This window comes from Pongo pygmaeus, chromosome 10, assembly GCF_028885625.2.
Source record: "Pongo pygmaeus isolate AG05252 chromosome 10, NHGRI_mPonPyg2-v2.0_pri, whole genome shotgun sequence".
Taxonomy (NCBI): Eukaryota; Metazoa; Chordata; class Mammalia; order Primates; family Hominidae; genus Pongo; species Pongo pygmaeus.
Genome location: NC_072383.2, coordinates 6,039,709 through 6,053,156, shown reverse-complemented (window position 1 = coordinate 6,053,156; position 13,448 = coordinate 6,039,709). Strand labels below are relative to the sequence as shown.

At 50.3% G+C, this 13,448-nt stretch overlaps 1 protein-coding gene across 1 annotated transcript in view; it reads left to right on the top strand.

Annotated features, from left to right (window-relative positions):
• Window positions 1-13,448, top strand: part of VWF (von Willebrand factor) — a 175,656-nt gene that overhangs the window by 146,991 nt on the left and 15,217 nt on the right. Inside the window, exons 43-47 of the mRNA XM_054442726.1 lie at window positions 1,819-1,968; window positions 6,366-6,476; window positions 8,685-8,865; window positions 9,897-9,937; window positions 10,459-10,575. Coding sequence (XP_054298701.1) covers window positions 1,819-1,968; window positions 6,366-6,476; window positions 8,685-8,865; window positions 9,897-9,937; window positions 10,459-10,575 — 600 coding nt within the window. The remainder of the gene's footprint in view (window positions 1-1,818; window positions 1,969-6,365; window positions 6,477-8,684; window positions 8,866-9,896; window positions 9,938-10,458; window positions 10,576-13,448) is intronic.

Sequence of the window (13,448 nt, the reverse complement as noted above, 5' to 3'; positions counted from 1 at the left end):
TAAATGATTTTAAACCCCAAATTATAAAACAAGACATATTGCCAGGAGTCTTACTCTATCTGTGTTTTCTCTACTTTATTCCTTCCTCCACCCTATAATTTATATATGAGTACATGTAATATATAACATATATTATATATATGTGTGTGTGTGTGTGTATATATATATATATAGAGAGAGAGAGAGAGAGAGAGAGAGAGAGTCTTGCTCTGTCACCCAGGCTGAAGTGCAGTGATGAGACTTCAACTAACTTCAGCCCCCACCCCCTACCCCTAGGCTCAGACGATCCTCCCCCTCAGCCTCCTGAGTAGCTGGGACTACAGGCATATGCCACCACATCCGGCTAATTTTTGTATGTTTTTGTAGAGACAAGGTTTCATCATGTTACCCAGGCTGGTCTGGAGCTTCTGAACTCAACCAATCTGCCCGCCTCAGCTTCCCAAAGTGCTGGGATTACAGGCATCAGCCACCATGCCCAGCCTTTATAATTTTTATTAGTTTTTCTCTTTTTGAAAATATAACTGAATTTTATACATGTATGTTTCTTCCCATTTCTCATAGAAAGGAAGCATATTATGAATTATATTTTAAATTGTTCTTTCTCATTTAACAGTATTTGATGGAGGTTATTCTGTATCAGTGTGTAGAGATCTGCCTTATTCTTTCTTATAGCTGCATAGTACTCCATTGCATGGCAGCACCATAGTTTTGTTTCAACAAGTCCCTTATTGGTGGACATTTGAGTTGCTTCAGCCTTTTGCCATTACTAATTGCAGTAACAAACAGCCATACACATCTGTCATTTTGTGGTCTTGCCAGTGTGTCTTTGGGATAGATTCCTAGAAGTGAGATTCTGGGTCAAATTGTAAATACACATTTACTTTTGCTAAGTATTGCTAAACAATTCTTCTCCATAGGGATGGTAACATTTTCCTGCAGGCCTTTTAGTAGAACAAGGGGTCTCATTCAATAAGTTCATTATACAGAAGCTAGAAGACTGAGAAGATATATGATAATGGTTTCAAAATGTTTGAACTGCTATTATGACATTCACAGGGTGGAGACCTATTTTGCATAGCTTTGGAGGGCATACTTGGGATTAATTTCAAAACTGTCATTAAGTCCCATGATCAAACAGCTTCCTTAGCTCCTCATTCCAACAAAAGGATGTCCGAGCATTGTCTGTGGCATGCATCCCAGACTTTCCATGTTTCCCTTTCAACCAACCTTTTTCATCTGTTTTCCCACATCTCTACCCACATCTCTACCAGAGCCTATCGTTCTTCCAAATAGGATCCCTTGTCTCTCAAACATATCCCCTGCTCTGTGTCCCAGAGTCTTTGCTTGTTATGTTCCTAGTCACTTGTGGGCAAGGGGACACGCATTCATAGCCCCTGTCCAATTTGCTCGTAAGTGGGCAGAGGGTAGATGAGGATGGGCTCCAAGTCCAAGGACATTACTGGGTCTGGGAATGTGGGTACAGCTTCTCGGTGACATAGGAAGGAGTGAAGTGCAGTTAAGGCAGGAAGAAGCAAGACCAAGGCAGCCAGTGTGTTGTATTCAAGTCTGTGGACCGTGAAGGCCTTACGAGGGGCCACCCCTGAGAGACTGGGGATGGCTTTTCTAAGGCTGGCGGGGAGGGAAAGGAGGAGGGCGAAATCTGCTTTATAAGCAGCCCTGCATATGGGCGGAGACCACATTTGGTTTTCTTTATTGCCACATTCTCAGCACCTAGAGCGGCTTCTGTGTAGTAGGTGCTAACTCACCGCTTGTTTCAATGAACCAAATGAGTTCACTCACGAAAACTTATGTCTACAGGTGTGTGTCCACCGAAGCACCATCTACCCTGTGGGCCAGTTCTGGGAGGAGGGCTGCGACGTGTGCACCTGCACCGACATGGAGGATGCTGTGATGGGCCTCCGCGTGGCCCAGTGCTCCCAGAAGCCCTGTGAGGACAGCTGTCGGTCGGTGAGTGGGGCAGAGGGGCTGGGCATGCCTGCAGCCATTAGAGTGGGAAAGTAGAGGAGGGCATCTTAGGAAGGATAAGAAAGGTTCTTTTTTTTTTGAAATGGAGACTCGCTCTGTCACCCAGGCTGGAGTGCAGTGGCACAATCTCGGCTCACTGCAAGCTCCGCCTCCCGGGTGCATGAGGAAGGGCAAGAAAGGTTCTTTAGTGACCTCTGGTTCAAGGCTAGGGGTGAGGAAGAGGGAGGGGGTTAAGGCTGGGTGAGAAGAAAAGGCATGAGCAAAGGATTTCTACATCATCTTTCTGCAGTTCAGGCCTTGGCTAATGGTCACGTCTGTTGTATGGCCTGAAGTCTAAAGGACTGGTGGAGTAGGTTTGAGCAGAGACATAGGGAGGACTAAATGCCTAGAAAAGAGGACTTGATGTTTTCCTTTTTCTTCCACCCTCATGTATCACCTTCACCTGTCCCTAGAACAAACGTATGGTCTGAATTTTCTAGGATCGTCCTGGTTTCAGTGTACTCTGGTGTTTCCACATAGACTGTTGATTTACAGACCATGTTTATAATTTGAGGTGTGGAAAACATGATCCCTGTTTCCCAAATCCAGTTTGTGGTGGCTGCCCCTGAGGCTCCTGTGTGTGCTGGGGTGCCCTATTGCATGTTTAGGACTGATCAGACCCGAGAAAAAGGGAGCAACAGTCTGCAGGGAGGATTGTGGGTCAAATTCTGCTTGCTGGTTTAATGTGCTTATTATTACTACATTATTATCAGCAGATAATGATGTTAAGAGAAGAGGTGCCAGGGCAGGCAAGCACATCCATCTTGTGGTTGCTTTTACAAATGTCAATGGCAGTGAAGACAGAGCTCCTGAAGGTGTTTTCAAGGTGAATGGTTTGACAGAGGAGGACCTGAGGGCAAATCCCGAAACCCAGGCGCTTCACCTGCTGTTCTACCTGCATTTGGGTACTGAGAGTGAGTGGAGGTGCTCAGTACCTTTGGGAGAGGATGATGCTGTGGTATCCAGGTGTTCCTGTGGGAAACGCTAAGTTTTGGAGACCCTTTGGTTTTCATCTCCTCTCACAGGCCCTCTGAGGCCAGGGAAATAACTTGCTGTCAAATAAAGAGAGTGCTGCTTAGAGATCATTTTTAGAAAATTGACAACCAATATATTTCGTGTTTCAGTGGGGAGTTTCGCTTGCAAAGAATAGAACCCATTCAGGCTAGCTACAATAAAAAGGGATTTGTAGAAAAGATACAGGAAGATCTCTCAGACAGGAAGTGCAGGGTTTGTAGGTGGGCACCAAGGTCCTACAGCATGTCTCTCCGTTTGTCCTAAGAGCCAGTATTTCTGTCCATCTGCTCCCGCTCCTCACTGCGGGCCAGCTTCCTCTGTGCAGAAGTTTTGCTTTCTCACACATTTTGTTTGCACACAGCTTTGTCAAATCTCACTTCAACTCCACACAGCTTTTCAGATTCACGGTTCATCCCTCTCCAATCTGACTTAGTCGGTCTTTGTGTTTCATGGATCAGCTTCTCAAGAGGAAAGTTGACAGGCCCAGCTCAGCCCTTGGATCGGGTCCACTGTCCAGTTCATGCTCTGGTCCAGTCAACTATTCAGGGAGCTGCAGGTCCTGGGGTATAATCCTGGCTGCGTAGAAAAGCTGGGGGCAGTTTCAAAAAGAAGATGAGTAGGGAGGTCAGGGCAGGAGTGGAGGAGGAACCATGTCTAGAACTCTTGACCATGTGATTGCTCTAGGGAATTAGTGCCCTGTCTTAGAGGCTGAATGTTCACATCTTCTGGGGAGGAGAAGGGAGCCTCGTGGTTTAAAATCTCAGGGGACATGGGAGGCTGGGCTTCGATCTGTACTATGTTGAGTGAGGTGGGAGCTTACGTAAGTTACAGATGGTCTCAGACTTCATTCTGCAAAGACGGTAGTATTGTTAGCATTATTAGCTCTGGTCCGACCTCAGAGGCACTTGGTCTCATATCTACCAGTCCATGTGTTGTCTAGGTTGTGACAGAAAAGAAAGAACAACACTACCATTGTCACCCTGAAGCCACAGTCTGCAGAAACACACTTTCCCCAAGCTCCTCTGTAGTTCTCTGCTCTTCATGTCAGAGGAACGGCGGCAGGCAAGCAGGGGCATTGGTGGCTTCTCAGGAATGTTCCAAGTGGGCCTCAGGCGATGGCCTTGCTTCCATATCCATAGTGAGAGGAGGCCTGCACCTCTGTACAAGCCTTTGAGGGGATTTTCCATGAAGCCTGATGGCCATCTGACTCCTCACCCGTAGGCTTCTGAATCAGGCTCAGTCAAGGTGTAGGAACTGTGTTCTGAGAAGCCAAAGGAAGTCCATTAGATATTATTTACTCTGTGATACCCCTCAGGAGGAAGAAGAGGGAGGGCTGTTCTTCTCAGTATCAGACAGGAAACAGGACCACCCCAGGGAATGGGGTTGGCCAGAACCCCTGTAGCTCACATGAAGCCTGTGGACACTGGAGGGTCCTGACCCGAGCCCAGAGCCCGTCCTGTTAGGCTGGTACAACCCGCAACTCCAGTATTGCAAGGGCCAGTCTGACCCAGGAAGAGGTTTTCAAACTGTGCTCCTCAGATCGCCTCAGAGGGGACAAGTGACCAGAGCTTGGCATCTGCCACCTCCATTTCAGTTATAGCAATTGTGCTTAAAGGATTGTGCTGCTAGATAAATTCATAATTTATTTTTCAGTGCGTATGTTTTCAGGTTGGGTGGCTAGTAGACCTACTTAGTTCCATTCTTATTTGGGAAACCGATGAAAACAGGATGGAGAAGAGAGCCAGGAGAAGGGCCTGGGATGTATATTTTGATACAAGATATCAAATGTCAATATAAGCGAGGGAATTTGTCGGAGGAAGGGAAAATAAAGAATTGAAAAATATAGGTTGGACCCTGGTTGTGCAGCCAGAAAACAGGGTTGCTGTGGGGTATGAAGGGGAATCTTAGAAAGATGGAAATTTGGAGGCATGGCTAAAAGTGTCTGGGTGTGAGAAGCTAGTGGGGCTGTGGGAACAGGCATCTGGCCTGGGAGCCATCCGTAATATTGACACTGTTTGCCCATGGTGAGAGGCAACAGGAGACAAAAATAATATGCAAATCTTGATCATTCAGCCTTCTAGAGAGGCGCACGAGAATGACAGCAGATCCCTAAAGGTATTAATTACTGTCTTCTGTGTTCTTTGAGTCTTTGTTTCTGACCCCCTGAGACCTTGTTTTTTTTCTTTAATGGCATTTTGAATGTTCTGCTGTATTGTGGAGGGTGTGTACACAGATTGAGGCATCCTAATTTGTTGTCTCCTCCATAATGCCTAGTAAATCATAGGTGCACAGTAAATGACTAGAATCTTGGCTGATAAAAGCCTGGAGACAGCTCACTGCACACTGCTGGGAAGTGGGCGGGGATATCAGTAGGTCTCGTGGAGACCAGGTGGGGTTGAGCCAAGTCTCAGGAGTGTTGAGACTGTCCAGAGAGAGGCACACGTGTTGTGCATCTTCAGATTCGGCCCTGCTCAGGAGTGTGCTTGGGGAGCAGAGCAGGCTGCCATCCACACCCATCCTGAACAGCTGTGGTTACTCTTTCTCACTTAAGGACACTGCTCCAAGATGGAACGTAGTCCTGGGTTCTTTTCTCTTGGCTCCTGGGACAAACACACTGTCCTTGCTTTGACTATTCTTTGTATAGACTTTTCAGAGGCGGGTTTCAGTCCAAGTTCATAATGCTTTAGCCAGATTGGGGGACCTTCTAGAGGCAAGATGGGCTGACAAACTCCCAGCACGCTGGTCTCCCTGGCATGCTTTCTGGGGAAGCTTTGTCTGTTGCTCTCTCATCTCACTTTTCTTTTGTAAAGAACACTGTACCCTATAAATTACTAGGTAAATGTCAAGTAACCTCTTGGGGAAGCCCAAATCTGCACGTTGGTGAGCAGTATTGGGATCAAGTGTTCGTCTGGTATGGGAGGCTAGCCCTGCAAGAGCGGAGACAGGATCCCAGTCATCCTGAGTGTGCCTCCCGGTCAATGAGGGGCCCTAGAGTTAGCCATGATAAGGGCCAGGTTGGTAAGCTGCTGCTAAGTGAACTCTGGGCTGTCTTTAATGCTCCCACAGACTGGATCATGGTCTCTCTCAAAGTGGGATCTTTCAGGGGGCAGAATTATATCTCTGCAGCTGATGTAAGACTTCGTTTAGTGGCCTAGTGGTTGCTGCTTCTTGGCATGGCCCTGAGGCTGGTTGACAACAAAGATGAAAGTGCCCAGAGCAGTGATCACTTGGCAGAACCCCAGGGCTCAGTACGCAGGAGGCGTAGGTAAGAGCCCCTGTGTCTTTGCTGCTGGCCTGTCCTTACTCTGTTTTTTCTGCTTTTCCAGGGCTTCACTTATGTTCTGCATGAAGGCGAGTGCTGTGGAAGGTGCCTGCCATCTGCCTGTGAGGTGGTGACCGGCTCACCGCGGGGGGACTCCCAGTCTTCCTGGAAGAGTGTAGGTCCAGGCCCCAGGGACGGGGAGGAGGGCAGATTGGGGCCACTCCAGGGACCAGCGTTGACCTTGGTTTCGTCTCATTCCCTGCCCTTTGCTTTCCCCACTGGGCATTTCACCCAGCTGTTGGTGTTATCCAGATGCCAGCTGGGATGACCTGCCCCTTAGGAACTAGTTAAGACTGCCTCAGGCTTCCCATTTTGTAGATTTTGGGAGAAGCCCAGGGCCCTCCCAGGGGGATTCATGCTCTCTCATTCACCTGTGAATCTGAGGTGCTGTGACTGAGCGGCTGGTTTTGAGATGGCCTCGCCACCCCTCCAAAGTGCCACAGGCTGCAAGTACTGTTCTGGACCACATCGACCCAGGCAGGGTCTTCAGATCTTTTCACTGATCTCTATTGAAACCTCCCTGGTGGTTTTAGGGAGGTGGAAAACTTTACAACCCAGAAAGGGAACAGTATTTCCCACAGTCCCTCTGCTATTTCTGCAGGTCTGGCTGGGGCATCTTGCCAGCCCCCCATCGCCCCACTCTTGTCCTCTCCTGGCTGGCCCACCCCCACCAGTCCCTTCTTCTAACACAGAGAAGTTCAGCTGTCCCCCGTGTGCTGCCAGGTTCTCTCTTAGACTCTGATGCTCATCAAGCCATTTTCTTAAACACAGAGGATTCCGTCTTTGGGGATTTTAGTCCAGATGCTAGGAGAATTACAGTTCTTTCAGTCTGGTCAGAAGGATAAGGTGGGTAGTGCCAAGTCCTGGCAGCCTTGGGAGCTGGTGCTGGGAGGAGGTGAGCTGCCCATATGGGCCTTCCCTCTGTTTTCCCCAGCAAGACCAGTGCGCTTCCCTTTGAGAGGAAGGCCAAAGGTCTGCTATCTTGTCCTGAGCCTTCCCCATCTCCTACCTAGGCCCATTGCCTTTCTCCTCCCCAGTGATAACAGAATGACTCACTGGGCTTTTTCAGGTGAGTTTCCACCTCCCCCTCTAGTCCGAGTTGCCTATGGGTTCTCTTCCCTGTGTTCTCCCCTCCCCACCTTTTAGCGCTTTTGCTCCCATGTGCCCTGGATGGAGGCAGGTTTTGTTCCTTCTCCCCAGGGTCAAGGTCCAGCTCAGATCTGAGGCTGCCCCATCCTGGTGGGGCTGAGAGCCGGTCCCTTTGCACTGAGTATTCCTGCCCCTTTCCCCATCTCTCATCTCTCTTCAAGGCCCACCCCACCCTGCCCATCATCAGTGTTTACAAGGCATAAGGTGACCTGGGCTTCTCTCCTCTACCTCAAGTCTCCATCTTACCTAAAAGACTTGGGTGTTGGCAGTGGCTTTGCTGCTGAACCATGTCAGGGGTCAGCGGGGGTGGTAGCAATGGGTCCTCTTAATGAGCCAGTGGCCAAGGCACAGTGAGTGAGTAATCAGAGGAGGGAGAGGTCTGGAGGGTGGAATCAGGCCTGCAGTGGGAAGATTTGGCCATAGGGAGTCAGGAGTGGGAGGTGAAGAGAATGGCTGCAAGTGTTTGGCATTTTCTACACCTCATCTGGAAGGAGAAGAAATAAGCAGGCACCAGGAGAAGTAGGTCAGGGCCTGAGATGGCGGCAGAGGGCACCTAGTTACATATCTGGGTGCCGGCCAACACAGAGGGCACTCGGAGTGACATTTTCTGGGGGAGATCCTCCTGGTGACTTTTCTGAACCATGGTCTTGGGCCCTTTCAGTGCTTTTTGCCCATGGTGACGACCCTTGGGGTCAGGCTACCCATATGCAGTCTTCATGGACAGATTGCAGGGCTGTAGGGGTCCCAGGCCAGCCTTCCCAGGCTTCTGCCAGCTCCCTGTCTCCCCCTACCCTGGGAAGTGGCACCAGCCTGGGAAGTGGGTTGAGCTTCCTGGCTGCACCTTCCCACTGATGGCCCACACTGCTGCTTCTCGGCCAGAGTGTCTGAGCTCAGCTCAAACCAATGCTGAGGAAGGGAGGGTGAGTCCCCTGGCTTCTCCAAGGTGCTTGCCTGGGTGCCTCAGTCAGGTGATTTTGACCCAAACTGTTTGAGTGGTGCTCACTGAGATGAGCCCCACTCATCCCCTCTGTGGGCCCTACCCTGTGGTGGGACTTACATGTTAAGCCAGGCTTCACGTCTAGAAACCACCTCCCTGAGAGAAGAGCACATTCCCATTGGGACCCTGGGCTCCAGCCCTGCCCCAGCTTGTTGGACTAACTCTGGTGCCCTGCAGGTCGGCTCCCAGTGGGCCTCCCCGGAGAACCCCTGCCTCATCAATGAGTGTGTCCGAGTGAAGGAGGAGGTCTTTATACAACAAAGGAACGTCTCCTGCCCCCAGCTGGAGGTCCCTGTCTGCCCCTCGGGCTTTCAGCTGAGCTGTAAGACCTCAGCGTGCTGCCCAAGCTGTCGCTGTGGTAAGGCATACAGGCCGGGGCTGGGCTGGACTGGGCACCACCTTTAAGCCTGTCTTTCCACCTTTGGCTCCTGAATTCTTTGCCTTTTTAGCAACTTAGGGAAATGGATAGGACCGAAATCTTCCCATCTGCTCCTACTGCTTTTATGAGAAAGCAAATAAAATGGGAAAATCATAGGAATTTCCTGAAGATCACTACATGGCAAGACTGGGATTCGACCCCAGGCTTCTCTGATTTGGAGACCACCTTTGTATGCTGTGACGTTTCACCCAGGGGAAGGCGTTCAACTTGCCACCCCAACCCTGCCAACAAACAAAAAAATGGCAACAACAACAAAAACTAGTTCTTTCTACCATATCCTGCTCTGAATTTTATTTGTTTGTTTGTGGCAGATTCTCACTCTGGAGTGATTGGCGCTATCTCTGGATAGGCTAGAGTGCAGTGGCACTATTTTGGTTCACTGCAACCTTGGTCTCTTGGGTTCAAGCACTTTTCCTGCCTCAGCCTCCTGAATAGCTGGGATTACAGGCATGCGCCACCACACTCGGCTAATTTTTGTATTTCTAGTAGAGATGTGGTTTTGCTATGTTGGCTGGGCTGGTCTTGAACTCCTGACCTCAAGTGATCTGCCCACCTCGGCCTCCCAAAGTGCTGGGATTACAGGCATGAGCCACTGTGCCTGGCCACTGAATTCTTGAAAGTGAAAATTTCAAGAGTAGCATTTCATCGTTTCATAAACCCAAACATCCTCCCATTCATCCCATCTCTTAAATGTAAATTCACATGAGCAAGCGCTGTCGCTTGGAGAATGTACGGGGCTCTTCTCATTGTGGGCTGCATGGGGAAGGGAGGCCGCTGTGGGCTCCAGCAGTAGGACCCCCAGCGCTGGGTTGTGGGGTGGGGGGAAAGGGCCGACCGATGCAGGAGGGAGGCCCAGACATGGAGGAGGAGCCCCAAAGAGAGCAGCCTGCTCGCCGGTCTTACCAGGGTGTGTTTTGCCCACTCTCACTCTGCACTTTTCTCTCCCCCAGAGCGCGTGGAAGCCTGCACGCTCAATGGCACTATCATTGGGGTGAGCCGCTGCCCTCTTCTCCAGAGCAAGTGGTGGGGACAGGGAAGGGGGTACTGCGGGAAGGGGAGCAGGCGAGTCATTGTGAAGCAGAAATGAAGGAAACTGGGGAGACCTAACCCCAGCTTTGCACTGCCTGTGGGACGTGCCTGGCGTCCTGGAGCCCAGGCTGGGACCATCTTCCCGACTCTCCAGGCCTGTCTCACACTTCCTGGCCCCCACCTCAGGCACCTGTGCGTTTCTTCTGTGCACAGAGAAGCACTCTGAAGTTATTGTGCACGTTTTGGTTTGTCCCCTCTGCCACTACCTGGGCTGCCTCTTTGGCATGAAAGTTCTCACTCTTACCATCTCCATACTGGAGGTGGGAGGACAGGAAGGCAGTGGGCCACGGGAGACAGGAGGAGCAGCAGAGCGATGGCTCGTGGGAGCTATGGGTGGGTGGGCAGGAGAAAGGGTATGGGAGTGAGGTGAGTGGGGGGTTGGGGGATGCTGGGGCGGCCTGACCCTGGTGCCTCTGCTTCCAGCCCGGGAAGAGTGTGATGATCGATGTGTGCACAACCTGCCGCTGCGTGGTGCAGGTGGGGGTCATCTCTGGATTCAAGCTGGAGTGCAGGAAGACCACCTGCAACCCCTGCCCCCTGGTAAGAGAGGCTCAATGGGGACTGAGGGCATGGACTGGACGCTTGTGGGACCCAGGCAGTGGGACCTCACTGGGGTCTTTAAATAAATAAATCTTTCATAATTTTCTGATTATAAACGATAATTGACAATAATAAAGAAGAGACTAAAAGTCACCCCCACAAATTGCATGCCCTAGAAACAATTATAATTTTAGTTTTATAAGTTGCGAACATTTTCTTCCTGAGTTTTCAAAATAAATACAATATTTGCCATGCTTATGATACTATGTTTACAGTTCTGTATCCCTTTATATATTTTAAGAAACAGCACCACCGTTCTTTGAAAATACTAGAAATTATTCAACAAATATTTATCAGACACCTCCTATGTGCAAGGCTCTACACAACATTCCTTTGAATGGATGTGCCTCATGTATACAACCAAGCTATTATTATGGGACATTTGGGTGGTTTCAAATATTTCACCCTGTTTTTGCCAGGCCATGCTGACGATGCTTGTTCTGAATACTTCCTTGAGGTGGTTCTGAGAGGTGGACTCCTCGTTCCTAGTTTGGGAGAGGAAACTGGCGTTCTGTGGGTTTCAGTTGTGACTTTTAGTCCCACCTCACTGGGAAGTTTTGAGCCCATGGCGGCAGGGCAGGGCCTGCAGCTCAGGAGGGGACCTTGGCTTCTTCCTCAAGCTCCCTTCTGGATGTGGGGCTTCTGCTGTTTTAGAAAATGCCATTGGTCAGAGGAGTTTCTTGTGAGCTAGACACATGAACTGTGGCGATGGCTTTCTCAGAGGGTACAGGAAGTGCTTGTCTCCCTCAGCTTGGTGACAGTCAGGGGGCTGCAGCAAGATGGAGAGGAGCCTCTTATAAGCAGGCAGCATAGTGGCCGGCGGGGGGGTGGGGTCCAAGAGGTCGTGCAGGTGCGTTTTACACTGTTGAGGACAAGGGACAGGTAGATGTTCTACATCTGTGTTCTTCATGGCACTTAGAGGTATCACGCTCAAAGTACGGGCTTAATAAAAGAAGTATGGAGTGGATGGGTCTGTAGGAGACACAGCTGTTTCTGAGAGAATGATTCAGAGAGAGCATTCCTTAATTAGGAAGAAGCTAAGTATGTGGTTTTCCTTTTGCTTATTTTTTTAAAATCCCAGTTGATGTTTTAGGATTTGGGGCCCAGTTGTGTGCACGCGTGTGTGTGTGCGTGTGTGTGTGTATTGTGTAACAACCCTCCTAGAACACGTCTGGGCTTCCATATGGAATGAAACAATGCTGCCTGGAGTCGTGTGGCATCCTTTTTTCCTGGGATGTCCACTGAAGTCCAATCAGGGCAGTCAGGAGACAGCAGGCCGCCCACCTCAATGCCAGCCTGTGGAGACAGCACTGCAGCCTGCTGTCTGGAGGGCAGGCCCGCTCACTCCCTGCAGTGCCCTCTGGTGTTCAGAGGGAGCCACAGCCATTTCCTCTGTGTCTGGAGAAATCCACCTTTAGAATCCAGTCTCAGATGTAGGTTTCCAAATACTCAAAAATCCATGGCCCCATTTGGCCTGTGTATTCTTCTTCTTTTTCTCCAGAATTCTGGTATCTCCCAGGGGAGTGCAAGCCACCTCCTCTCTCTTGAGATCCCTTAGATTCGCCCTCCCTCTATGCATCTCTCAAGACTCGCTGAAGCCGGCCTCTGCTGATCCCGTTCTAGCTCAGCGTCCTCCGCTAGAATTACTACGTCTTCTGCCACGAAGAGTCTCTGGGACACCTCCTGGGGCGGGGGTAGCTGTGGTGAATTAGGTCTAGGTAGGTCGTCTTGAACTGCCCGCGTCTGGCTGAAGTGCCAGCGTTGCCCGAGATGTGAGTCTTCTGTTGCCTCCCGGGGAAGACAATGCTCTTACCTAAAGGCAGAGCAGCAGAAGGCAGTTTGTGCTGATGAGTGGTCGAGATGAGGCTTGACAGCTGACCGCTCAAAGAAAGCATGAGGAAGAGCGGTCACCTTGCTGTGGAACCCTGGAAAGGCGTCCCAGAGGAGGGCGACCCTGAGTGGACCTCGAGCAATGAACGGGTTGAATGTCGAATAGACCTTCTAGGGAAGGGCATGGTGAATGAATAACCGGCAGCCAGAAGCCAGGGTGAGAAAAGGGAAACATGGGGAGATGGATGGGAGGGCTGCGAGGAGTCGATGAAATACATGGAAAGGGGCCCTGAGGGTTGTGCAAGGCAGTTTTAGGAGGACAACTGTGTGAGGAAAGCAGGACTAATTGGCTGCTCAGACCTAAACAAGTGAACTCAGGGGCTGGCTGGGAACTTGCTCAGCAGGAGGAGGAAGAGGCTGCTCCTGAGAAGGATGTTTCCTGCAGTGATCAAATGTTCTGGGGAAAACCCAGAGGGCAGCTCTGCCCTCTCCTTGACCGGGGGAATGTGGAACACATACCCCCAGCCAACAGCAGCCAGGAAATCCAGCAGTGCCCAGACAAGTCCTGTTCATCGTGCGCAGCTGTGGTCTGGACCTGCCGAATAGGAGACATGCTACAGAGCAGGCCGTTTCCTCCATTCACTTCCATGCTGTCTCCTCGCCTCCCTTGCCTCTTCCAAGCCCCTGCCACACCCTTAACACTGTTGCCCCCTTCTGCTTATTTTGTGCCTCCTTTCCCTTTTCTTCCAAATCTTTTTTCTCGCATAACTGCCCTCCACCTTTCCTTTTCTTGGCCTAACTTTGCCCTCTGCCTCCTGCTGTGTGAATTTTGCCTCCCTGACTGCCCTGTCCTCACTGGCTTTTCCTCCTGCCTGCTCCTGAAGACATGTCAAGTTCTTGGCTTGATTTATGAGAGCAAATGGTTTAAATTAATCTCTGGGCAAGCTTACCGACTCCTAACCTTGATTTTGGGACAGGTCGTC